Below are 12,852 nucleotides of genomic sequence, written 5' to 3'. Positions count from 1 at the left end.
CTCATCATCTTTGATGTGACAGTGCTGGCAAATTGTGATGTGCAGGAATAATGATATTTGAGTGCTGGCTTCTGGTGTGTAATTGAAACACGAGGAAGCTTTCACATTGCCCCCACACTGCCGGCGCCAACTGTGCTACAAAAGCAGTACTTCCCTCAGATATCTCTTATGCTGCTGGCAGGTGGCGAACAGATAACTTCCTTCTGTCATGTGAACCTAGTTCACTTCAGCCTGGAAAATACTGTCATCTACAACTCTGTGCCTCTCACCTTGCACCGCTACCATGTGGGATTCTACATAAAAGACATTGCATGCATCTTTGATTAAAAGAAATAGAATAGTCCAGTATTGCATCTCATTTAGCAGCAGTTACAGAATTTTCAGATTTACCATAAAAATCTCAAGTCATTTTTGACATAGTAAATCTTCTCTGATTTCAGACAAAAGTAGACCAAAAACGTAGCTACTATCCTTGTTCCAACTTTTACTGACTCAAAAGACTGAAAAGGTGTTGCTATCAACTTTTTGTAACACATACATTTAAAATATCCCCTTGCTTCATAGATTAAAAGACTGCAAAAAAAGAACAAAAGTATTTATATTTAGCAAATATAATAAAGAAAATGTAGCATTGTACTGTCATTTCACCATCACCCTGTCCATGGATCCAGTAATGCTGTCATTGTACTTGAAATTAAGGCATTCATTTATACAGATTTTTTGTGTGTTCACGTTGGAAGTACAGTGTTACATATAGTGCTACTCTATACTCGATCATATGTGTCTACCAATATGTTTAAAGTCTCTTTCTCTTTCTTGCTGATAAACACTTAAAAGGTGCTAAAGTATTTTAACTCTGCATTTTTATGTCCATGTTTTCCTGGTGGCAGTCTTTCCTCCTGGCAGTATACTTTTGCAGGCAAGATGCTTCACACCTTGGCATATTGTTGCTACCTCTGTGTATAAGTTGTCTTTTAAATTATCACATGCTACCTCTCTCTAGCTTAGATAACCAAACATTACCATCTGAAGCTTACTTCAGAATTGATAAACCCAAGCTGTTAACAAAAGATGCCCGTGTTAAATCTTTAGATTATGAATAATTCAAGATTGTTTAAAGGTATGTTGTCTGAGCTTGTTTTAGAATTAACTAAGTTTTTGACTTATTCATCATCTAAACACAGTTTTGACTCTCGTTCTCGAATAAAAATTAAACATAGAGCAACACATTTGTGGGAACATTCTTTGACCTTTTTTAACCTCTCCGCTTCACACCAAACCAGAATGAGTGCCATTTAAGACCTACCACTTAGTTCTTTTATTCAAATGTTAGTGGGTTGTTATCTTGCTGTAGGATGTACACCTGACCAACCAGTCTGTCTTCCTTTATTACTTGCCCTTTGCTCACCATTCTCGTAGCTATAAAAAGTACTTCCTGCAGTATTGTCCTGATAATGTATTCCATCTGGTGGGAACAACAAAATAATCAGCATAAATTGGGCCATCTGTGGGAACTGTTTGAAAACCTTTTAAGGGTTAATTCATATCACTGCTGCAAAAAAGCTACAATTTTCTTTATCCTTGAAAAAGCAAATTTCTCATGAAATATATTTTCATTTCACCTTGGACAGTGTGCTACTTACCTTTAGACTCTTAAGGTTGGACTTCAAATGGAAAAATACCTGGGTGACTACTGGAAAAATAACATGGCATGCAGGTGATATTAAGAGTCATTACTGAACTGCAAATTCAAGTGACACTGCTAATGAGTGGTTTAGAAGTTATCTAAGAAAACATGTAAACATGTTGCTATTGTGCAAAATAGGCTGCAGTGACCAACTGTCATCTGCAGCATTTATTTGGTGAGTTGGAAAATCCTACTGTTTGCTAAAGCAATGTGTTGCTGTGTGTGCTGGCAGGGTGCGGCTAGAGGCTTTCTCCGACAACAGCGGGAAGCTGCAGCTCTCCCTGCAGGAGATCATAGAATGGCTGACGGCCAAGGACGAGGAGCTGTCGGAGCAGCTGCCCATAGGAGGTGATGTGGGAGCTGTCCAGCACCAGAGGGAGTTCCACCAGGTAACGTGGATAATTCCTTTTCAGTACCCAGTTTACAAGATGTGGTTATTCTCAAAAGGAAAATTAGATACACAGCTTATTCATACTGAAAAATTAGCCAAAGAAAACCATATATGTATATAAAATACAACAGAAACTAAAATGCATAAATGCATTCTTTGATTATATGTGATAGAGGGGATAAGATTCTTGCTATATTAAAGGATTTTCTTCTCAATTTTAAAAGCCATATATCTATGTCCATATTAGACAATATGAAATTATACTGGGAGCATGCTCGAGGTCATGTGCTGATAGTTCATTAACCAAAAAGTCTCCATGCTGATGTTGCCTCATGTAGAACACTAAACCCCCCAAATGCCCCTGTTGTGTCAGTATGGATAAATCACTTTGATCAGTATAAAGTCTAGAAAACGCCTAAATAAATGCAGCCCATTTACCTGTGTGATGTGTGGTTTTTGAGGCAGTGTCTGCACTTTTTTCTTTTACTTGATAAAAGCTAAAATAGTCCAGATTTGAATCAGGGGAATATTCTGGATTTGAATCTTCAGCAGAGCAGTAATAAAAGCACAAGGATAAGCATGCTTGGAGTTTGCAGATAACAAGTCTCTATTCTGCCAGCTTTTGCAGATATCCGAGATATCGATCAAACCGGCATCTATTGTCCAGTTTGAATCAATACTAGATAACTGAAACTTTCTCCAAGTTTAGCTGTCGTTGATACTATTGATGGAGGCATTGATGGAGTACACTGCAGGATGCTCGGATCTCCAAAAGACAGCTGGCGAATACACAAAGAAACGGGTTTACTAACTAAGTGAAATAATAATGAAAGAAATTCAAACTTTGAAACCCTCCAATCAAATGCAAGCTATACCAGCTCACTTTTTTTTGGTTCACTCAGGAACAGCTTAAACAAACTGCTCCAACTAACCAGGTTAATCTAAGGAATGAGCCTGCTTTTTTTCAACTTGACTGAACCACAGCCGCAACTACTATGTTTTTGTAACACACAAATGATATGATATGATTCCTGAAATCCACACATATGTATGTGAAACAAGTAAAAGTACCTAATTATAATATTTTTAAAGCTGGAACCTTTACAATTTTGATGTTGTTGCTTAAAAATCAAACTGAGATGGTTAATTAATTACATAGATTGAACAATAGAGCTCAAGCTATTTAGAGGTTTTGTGACTTGTGTGTTTGTCCATCTTTAAGTCATGTTCACAATTCCAGATCACAAATTACATCCACGGCTGGGATTCAGGGGATTAATTGTAGCAGGACAAAGCGCTGCACTTTAAAACCATGATTTTAAAAGATTTTAGAGACTTTTGGGCAAATAAACAGATTCATTAACACTGAGCCACCTAAGGATTAGGCCTCATTCTTTGTGGGTTATGTGTACCACTTAATGGTGATGTGTTTGTTGAATACAAGCAACAAACAAGCATTACCAGTTTAAAGCTGATGGAATTGGTAGCTAATTTAAGTTTTCTTTTTGTCAGTAACAAAGTTTAAGGCTTTAGGGAACATTGACAACATGTCATCCTCTCAGATAATTCTCTCACGGTTCAGTGATTTGAACTGGCCTGTAAATCTTTCAAGGTCTTGTGTGGAAAGAGGGCCAAAAAACCCAGGAGCTAACAGAATTATAAGTGATCAATTGAACAAGTCAGTTTAGACCAGTGAATGTTTTCATACTTGTACTGAATGTAAAGATGCTCATAATTTAACTTTGGCTATTGGCTGAAAACTGATTCTGCAGGACTCAGGAGCTCTTGTGACAGGAGTTAAGCTAATTAGAGTGCAGTATGATTATATAAGCTTAATTTGTCGTGTATAGCTTTACATCTTCCCAGGTCATGTACAGTATCTGTCCAGCTACTTTTGTTCATATATGTATATGTGTGTGTGTATATATATATATATATAAATTAAAAATGATATAGGAAGTTATCGAGCAATGTACAATGATCGCTCCCTTTAAAAGAGTCTATTCTTATAGAGGAGTGAAAAAAGGACCACTTCCAAAGAACTGTGGCTGAGATCTCATTAGTCATTTCTTCTCAGGCCTCTTACCCATCTTTATCACCATCTAAAGACACATGGGAATGAGGTGCTTTAATCTAATTGGCTACTCCATTTCTCTTTTAAGGCCCTGCACACCCACTTAGTGGTCTTTTTCAAGGAAGAAGTTAGGTTGGTTATAGCCTATAACATCTCATCACATCTCGTCATAACCTAACCTATAACTTATAGGTTAGGTTATGATGAGATGTTGTCAAAGTTAGTCCACCATAGAACTTTGCAGCAAAACTAGGAGAACTGCTGTTTTAATCAATCAGTGTTCAGATCTGATAACAGCATTCAGAATAGGAAGTCTGATTCATACATTGAGAATTCAATTACTTCCAAGAAATTTGTGCTATCATTAGATTTTCCCGCAGTAGTGAGGTAAATCTGCCGAAATTTGTGTGTGACTTTAATGAGCAGTCATCCGGTGACTTTCTCAGTTTTCCATAAACTTGCTGGCGCTCACTGCCCTGTGTGTGTCTGTTTCACACAGCAACAGTTAACACGTACAGCATATTTCTGGCCAGTGTATGTCCTTGCCTCACCCTGCACAAAACATGTACTCTGACTCTTAAGGTTATCGCTCTTAGATGTATATGCAGTTATTTAAAACACAGCATCATACATCTACATTTATGTTTCTGTCAGGTTGTCACGCTGTCATTTATGTTACTTAATTACCTATAATTGGAAAGCTGGGTCTGTAATTATAGTGCATTAGATTTACCACTAAGTGCATTTCTCTTAACCAACAAAGTTTTAACTGTGATGCTGATCAAAGACAACCTTCCAACATATAAGTGGTGATTAAATATATTATTTAGAAAATACATCAAAAGGAAGAGAAATTAAATCTCTTTCAGCTCAGGGTTGCAGAGGGTGATGGACCCACTTGACTTTGGGTGAGAGGCAGGGTATTTGCAGGACAAGCCATCACAACATCACTGATCTAAAACAGAGATTATTAAAAGGTGAAGTTGCTACATGTTATCACACCTGCAACAACTGAAAATCATCAGTTAACATAACACATATGTGGTATGTCTTTGAGTGCGTATGCATTTCATGTTTGATGGTGTTAGCATAAAAAGGTACTTCACCATAATATCTTAACAGCTGATTTGGACTTTTACAAACAAATCAAGTATAATAAGTTGAATTTCTGTGTTTAGACTACATTGTTGCCATACTTACCATACATGCATCCAGTTTCCAAGCTCTATTACATCAGACTTGTTCGATTTAACAAGCCAGCATAATGAGTGCAAGTTTCAATATTTTGTCAGTGAATTTTTATTGACGAGATCAAAAGAAAAAATGGATTTCCTGTGTGTTAATGATACCCACTGGTGGCACAACCATAGAAATCCCAGGATGTCTTTAAGGGAGGGAAATCTTTCAACTGAAATCTTCTTAACTTGACATGTCTTATAGCCCTGTGTGCAGTGTGTTAGTGGAAACTCATAAAGTTGGTACAGACAGGAACTGCCTAGCAGGCAGCTCTCCCTTTCTTTCTCCCTCCCTTTCTGTGTGTGTGTGTGTGTGTGTGTGTGTGTGTGTGTGTGTGTGTGTGTGTGTGTGTGTGTGTGTGTGTGATCCATTAGAACAAAATGATTTTGATTATTATTTAAGTCAAATAATGCAATCAAATATTCAAGGCTTTATAATATACTTTAAGGAGTGTGTGTGGAGGGTATAAAACCATTCATTTTTACTCTCTTCGGATTTCTTTGTGATAGCAAGTATTTGGAAAAACATCAACTATGATCTCCTGGATATTTTTTTTCATTTCCCACTAAATCGCCTTAGCCCTTACTCGGCAGTGATATATCTTGTGAAGTGGTAGTGATGTAGCCACATGCACACATACACGCAGAAACCTACAGTAGCCTCCGCTCGCACAAACTTGTAATTGGTTCTGTAACTACAGCATAGTTTCCCATTCCACCCTTTTTCCAATTTTCCATGCTGCCAGTTTGTGCAGTGCGTCTGAAAGGCCACTTGACATAGGTTTGTGGCTCCTGCTTCACACCACTTCAACTCCCATCTCAACTGGTACACTGTGAAATCAGACTCCCAATTAGCAGGCCGGCAATAACAATAAAAAACAAAACAAAAGACACCTTTAAACTCCACATTTATCTGTGCTATGCTCTCCCCCGGGTTTCTCTTCATTCTCTTTTCTCCCTGTCCCTTTTCTTAGTCACTCTTATGTGTATTTTCTCCTACCCCTCGACAGGTTTTTATAACCCCAACTGTATTTTTTTCTCTTTCTTTAATTACCACTTACATGGGGGTTTATACCCATAAGGAAAATAAAGCTTTTGCATTTTCTCGAACAAATTGCATGTTTATGTGATTTATAATTAATTCTTATAATTGTGTTACATCAGAAAAAGCTAAAAGGGTCATGTTGGGTTCATGTCTCATGAATAAATCATGAGACATGGGAGATCCATCTCTTATAAGACATACATTACAATTACAATATATTACAACATTGTAAAATACAACATTTACTATAATCTATTTTTAGTATATCCTTACTAGGATGTAATGTACAATTTTTCCTTTCCTCTCCTCTCCTTTCTGCTCCTCTCCTCTCTCCTCGAATGTCCCATTTTCAGCACAGCATGCCTTTATAATCTGTGATGCCTCCGCTTCCCGAGCGTCTGGTCGTTCTAAAACTTTTCCGACAAAGCAGAGAGGGAAATTGCATTTCGGTTTTCTATAGAGAATTAAAGCGTTTTAAGAAATGTGAATTATTGATCTTAAGTGGATTTATTCTGATGTTGTTGTGTGTGAGTGGAGTTCTCACTGTATTACACTTGTGTATGTGTGTCTCTACATCTGCATGAGCCCTGGCTTGGGAGCATATTTGCTGTGTGTATATTTGGGGCAGTGACAGAGGGGTAAGATACGTATTGGGGGAAATAGTGTATGGCTGTGCGTGCTTCGGTGTTGGAACGACTGAGCAATTTGGCATTGGAAAGGATTTTGTGTGTCTGCAGCAGCTGCAAAAGGAAAATGAAATGAAAATTCATCTACTTCTGTGTTGTCAGAAGCACATAGAAAAGGAGCATCCGGGATGAGTAAAGGGAGTCAAAATGTTTAGACCAAGTCAATGAAGTTATTTCCTCCCCCTGACTTTTTCTCCGCCATGCATTATGTATCTTAATCTGATCTGAAGGCTTCGCTCTTAATGTTCCTTCAACCAAAGATGAAGCCTCTGAGTGTGAAATTTAGCTGGAATTAAAGTTTTAACATGACAGCTGGCTCAGGGAATCCATGGCTCAGCTCCTCTTTGGGCAGCAAAGCAGCTAAAGAGACGACGGAAAGAATAGAGAGCTAGAGAGGATGAAAAGTGGGTAAAGGAAAGGAAGGAGGCGAGGCGAGAATGAAAGGTTAAGGAGGGAATTTGCGCTTGGAGAAAGAGTGTGAGAGAGGAAGAGGAAAAAGACAGAAAGCAGGTTTTCTTCAAGACTGTTGCACTGGGAATCTTATCTCTTGCTGCAGCTCCCCGTCGTGCCACACTTTTGCATGTTTGCATGGTGGCGGCCGGTGTTTGCTGGTGTTTCATTTGGGGCTCTCTGTTTCACTCTACTCGCTGCCTGTTATCAGGCCTGCCGGGCTCTGGTCCTGGGGATTTTCATAGACACTGAAACACTGTCCCTGCAGTGGCTCACAGCACTGCTAATTCCAGCTAGTAATGTAGATTTTTAGCTGAAAATGTAATCTCTTTATACCGTAAGAGGATTGAGAACATTGGCTTCACCTAAATAAATTACTCTGAAGAGAGGAAATATCCCTGGCATTAATTCTCACACCTGCGCTATGTTTTAAACAGAACAAAGATTAGTGCAGAAGAATGGAGAAGGTTGACACGTTGGCTTTCTTTGAGGCCCCAGGAAGGCTCTGGCTATCTCCTCAGTAATAGTGAAGGTGTGTATATGTGTTTGCGCTTTCTTACACACTGGACTCCTTGTCTGTAATTTGCATAGTGAGTACTGTTGAATGTGACCCAGTGGAGCTGAGCTCTTGAGCTAATTGGCTCTTCTGTGCTTGAAGGGCAGATGACCAGTGCACCCAGTAGAGTCCTATGCGCCCTGGGCTCTCATCACAAGCAGAGAGCCGTGTAACTTCACTGGAACCTGTGTGTGTGTGTGTGTGTGTTTATGTGTGTTTAGTGATTGTGTTAAGTAACCCATGCATTTGAGCAAGTTAATTTTATGTACGCCATTTAGTGTTTCTTAAATAGGTTAGCTAAACAATCTGTGTGGCATGTTGTAATCTTTAAGGAAGGTTATGCAATCTCTGAAGGAAAAAATTAAATATTTATTCTCACCAAGTGAAAAATTCATAGACGTCAAACACACCCTTGCTCTAACCAGTATACTCAGAGGGTTTCTTGCTACATTTTTACTTGTTCCACTGGTGATTTCACAGAGAGAAACTTTCATAAAGTCTTATCTCTAGCATCCAGATTTCAGATATGTTTAAATAACTTTGCTCATAGTTACCCTGTTATTGAGTATCTTAAGTAAATCCAAATGAATTTGATTTAAAATAAATAAATAGAGTCGGTTTTGCTGATATTTTGATATTAGGCTTGGGTAGACTTGTCAGCTGGTGATTATTACTATGTAAACTTCTTTCTATTTTGTGGTTTGGATGATTTTTATGGCATATAAAAGTTGTTTGACTCAGTCCTCGGTCTGGTATTACTAATAGATTATAGTTACTTAAGGATAGTGCTGTGTACCTCGACTAGTTTTCTATGTTACTTTTTCCACACACTGGAAGGCACAACCAAGTGACTGAGATAGTGTACAGGAACATTTGTGGTGCATGTGTTTTAGAAGTCCCCAATTCCCAATGGGAGACCATGAAAGTGATTGCGTACAACAGGGCGAAGGTCCTGTGGGACTTCAAGGTCCAGACAGACAAGCAGCTGTTGGCCAGTGAACCAGACATAGAAGTGGTTGACAATGAGAAGAAGACTGCAGTTGTAAGAGACGCAATTGTAGCTGACAGCAACATGAGAAAGAAGGAGCACGAGAAAATAGAGAAGTACCAGGAGCTGAAGGAGCAACTAGACTGACTACACTGGTTGTATTTCAGATCAAAGTGAGAGACATTAGGGTACAAACTGCTGTCATTTACAGCCACAGTAGATTCTCCCTTTTCCTCCTCACACTAGTGAAATAATAATTAATGGCACTGACAACAACACAGTATACAGTATTACTGTAAGTGTGGTAAAAGCTTACCAACAACTGTTACACTAAACCAGTGACCTTCTAGCTCCTCGGGTAAAATCTATGAGTGAACATGATGAAAGTGAAAGTAAATCAACAACCATTGTCATCGCTGGATGTTTTTGAGTCATGTCAATTCACTCTGATCACAGTTTAAAGTTTAAGTAAAAACCATTCGCAAAGATAGAAAACTGTGATACACCTCTAAACCGCCTGCTGTTTGCTTCCTTGATGCTAGCTCTGCTGAGAGCAGCTACTGTCACATGGCAAAGTAAACACAGAACAACATAGACCTGAACTGAACAGATGAACCATGCATCTGCTCATTGTCTCTGATGCCTAACACCACTGGACCAATATCCAATCTATCTCTACTTTTTACTAAGCCAGAAAAAGTTTGACATTACAACTTCTCTGTATCCCTGCAGGCATTCATGGAGGATGTCAAGTCCCGTGGGCCATTTATCTACTCTGTCTTGGAGTCTGCCCAGGCATTTCTGGCTCAGCACCCCTTCCAGGAGCCCGAGGAGACCCTGACCGATGGAAAAGGTCTGCTCCCTCCATCGGCTGTGCCAACTGCTGCTCCAGCCAAAATGTCATACTCATACACCCCCCCTTAGTTGAGTTCCTTTGGTAGGACCCATGCAGGTGAAACGTTCCATTAGTAGTTATTAGCAGTGATCCGTCCTCTCGTGTCACACTGAGTTTAGGGAAAATGTGTGGGTCAGGACCAATTAGCTCTAGTTCACCACCTCTAAAGTACCATCTGCTCAGATCAATAATACAGCATGCTCCTCTGGTTCTCCACGGTTACATCCTCTTTGTAGTGTTTGGCTCTCACCTCTGGCTGCTCATTGAGGGAATACTCTAGCAATCAACCTTACTGTGTTCCCCAACATGAGCGGCCCCCTGCCTTTCTCTTTCCCTGTTTCTATTCATCGAGTTGATATGCCATCCTTCTTAAATCATTACTCTTCTCTTGGCTGACTTCTAACCCCCCGTTCTTCTCTTCACCCTGTTATTTCTCCGTATGCTCCCGTTTATTACTTCTTCTTTTGCACCTTTATGCTGTTACCTCCGCATGACCCCATCAAACCTCTTCCATCTTCCACAGAGGTGTCTCCACGCCGGCGGATCTTGAATGTGAGCCGCTCTGTGTGGAAGCAGGCGAACGTAGCCAGTGACCTGTGGGAAAAACTGACAGCACGTTGTGTGGACCGCCACAGGTCAGACTCTTTTATTTGTAATATATATATAAAATATCTTGTTCTGATAAAGGGTGGTTTCTGAACTGGTGAAAAGAAACCATACTCGGATTGTTTACTATAGTTTATCAGGATTATTTAATTGCGAATTTGAAATACTTGTGCTTTAGTATTCCCACTGGATGGCACCTTCTGCTTCCACCAAAATCCAGGGTAAAATTTACTTTACTGCATTTATCTGACAGCTTGTCATATTTCAGATATCTAGGAGTTGCTAGAAAATTTACCAAAGATACATTTAGTCTCTGAACTTAGTTCTGTTTAAATAATTGATTAAGCCCTCCAAGAGATTAAAGAAAGATTAGAGGAATTCAAGATAGCGTAGTAGAACTGTTTTTTTGTGGTTTTTTTGTGGGTTTTTTGTGGGGGTTTTTTTGGCTTAATCCTTACCCGATACAGTAGTAAAAGCCTTCTTACACATTCCATAATTCAATCAATATAATGTTGCTCACAATGGCCAGTTTTTAGTATGAAGAGCACATTTTGCTGATAATTCATATATACTTCTATTCAAGTACGCTGTAGATTTACTGGGTTATTATCCGTCCCTTCATTTATTCCACCACTGGGACTCTGTACTCTTTGTCTGTCATAATTTTTAATCAAGTTGAGTACAAGGAAAATTATTTTTAGATCTTTCTTCAGAATATAAGTATTTGTGTCCTCTGCAGGCCTTGCCAATACAATTTTAGTAATTAGTGTTTTTAAATTAAACTAGTAATGACAAAACATCAGTAAATAAAACAAATTCTGTGGTCTCTGTGCCTGTGAAACTATTGGACAACTTGTTATTCATTACTTTATTTTTCTTTTAGTCATGAAGAGTGACTAAAGCTCGCTTATGATTAAATATAAGAGGTGTGGCATATGTGATTATTCTTTTTGCTTTTGTGAGTCCGTGCAGTATACTCTGTAGTCTATGTATAATGAACAAGACAGATAAAGACAGAGATAATGGAATGGAGTTAATGGGAAAAGGAAAAAGAAATGCATATTTGTCATAATTATATTACAGTTTCTCAGAATTACTTAAGCAGATTGGTTGAAACCATTTCCTATTTCTCAAATAATCAAAAAAAAAACAATTTTCAAACTACATTCACAAAACCTCCGACACTTCTGGGAACACCAAACATCAAATAATAAAATTGTTTCATTAAAAAAACAAAGCAAAACAAACAAAAAACAAAACCAAAAGAGATAAAAGAGAAGTAGATATCATGTAGTGCAAGTATTACCACAGAAAACTGAGTGATATGTTAAGTTTATTTTTCAAGCAAATTGGCATAAACTCTAAGTCTTAATCAGGGTCCACAGACCATATCTAGCAAGTGTTCTTGGCTTTTGTTTTTTGTCATCATAGCCATGCGGCAATTACTTTCTTTCTTTTTTTAAAAATAATTTAATCGATGCTGAAAACAATAGTCTGTAAAAACAGCATGGAACATTCATTACAATACATTGTTCAGGGCATACTGTGCAATCTGCAAAAATACAATCTACATGTAATATACAGCAAATATTCGAGATTGTGATAGTTGAAGATTGTTAGTACACTTCATCTGAACCGCCTCTTTAACTGCTTATTAATGCACTTAACTGAGTGTATTTGGACATGGTCAAGATAACCTTCAGAAATTTAATTTAAGCATCAGAGGAAATGGGGAAGAGAGGTGATTTAAGTGATCTGGCACCAGATCTGGTGGTCTTAGTATTTTAGAAACTGCTGATCTACTGTGATTTTCCCACACAACCATCTCTAGTGTTTACAAAGAATCATTAGAAAAAGATAAGTTGTTTTGTTGATAACAGAGGTCAGAAGAGAATGGACAGACTGGCTTAAATTGAGTGGAAGGCAATAATAACTCAAATAGCCATTTGTTATAACCAAGCTATGCAGAACATTTCCTTTAGGACCGTACTGTAAACGTCTTCTGATGTTAAACATAGCACGTTACACCCAGTGCTGGTAACTAATGAATTGGCCTGTGAGTATATAATTGTATGGAGTTTTAAATATGAAATATAAACATGGAAAAGGAAAAATTAATTTTTCAAGACGGTTTTTTCCACATTTTTCTTCCTTTCGTCTTAGATGATTTCTACCCATTCTTGGTGTCAATTTACTCTGCTATTGGGTAAATTAGATCATTTCTGAATTTCTGAATCAT

At 38.3% G+C, this 12,852-nt stretch overlaps 1 protein-coding gene across 5 annotated transcripts in view; it reads left to right on the top strand.

Moving 5' to 3' along the window:
* Positions 1-12,852, top strand: part of drp2 (dystrophin related protein 2) — a 180,991-nt gene that overhangs the window by 123,452 nt on the left and 44,687 nt on the right. For all 5 annotated transcript variants that reach the window (XM_085243843.1, XM_085243866.1, XM_085243852.1 and 2 more), the window contains 3 exons: positions 1,920-2,076; positions 9,845-9,965; positions 10,531-10,642. In XM_085243843.1, coding sequence (XP_085099969.1) covers positions 1,920-2,076; positions 9,845-9,965; positions 10,531-10,642 — 390 coding nt within the window. The remainder of the gene's footprint in view (positions 1-1,919; positions 2,077-9,844; positions 9,966-10,530; positions 10,643-12,852) is intronic.

Source organism: Mchenga conophoros, linkage group LG2 (genome assembly GCF_057382185.1).
Source record: "Mchenga conophoros isolate Kocher_MC1m ecotype Shallow Benthic linkage group LG2, M_conophoros_male_GT1.1, whole genome shotgun sequence".
NCBI lineage: Eukaryota > Metazoa > Chordata > Actinopteri > Cichliformes > Cichlidae > Mchenga > Mchenga conophoros.
The sequence above is the reverse complement of the archived record's forward strand: the minus strand, read 5'-3'. Positions and strand labels throughout refer to the sequence as shown.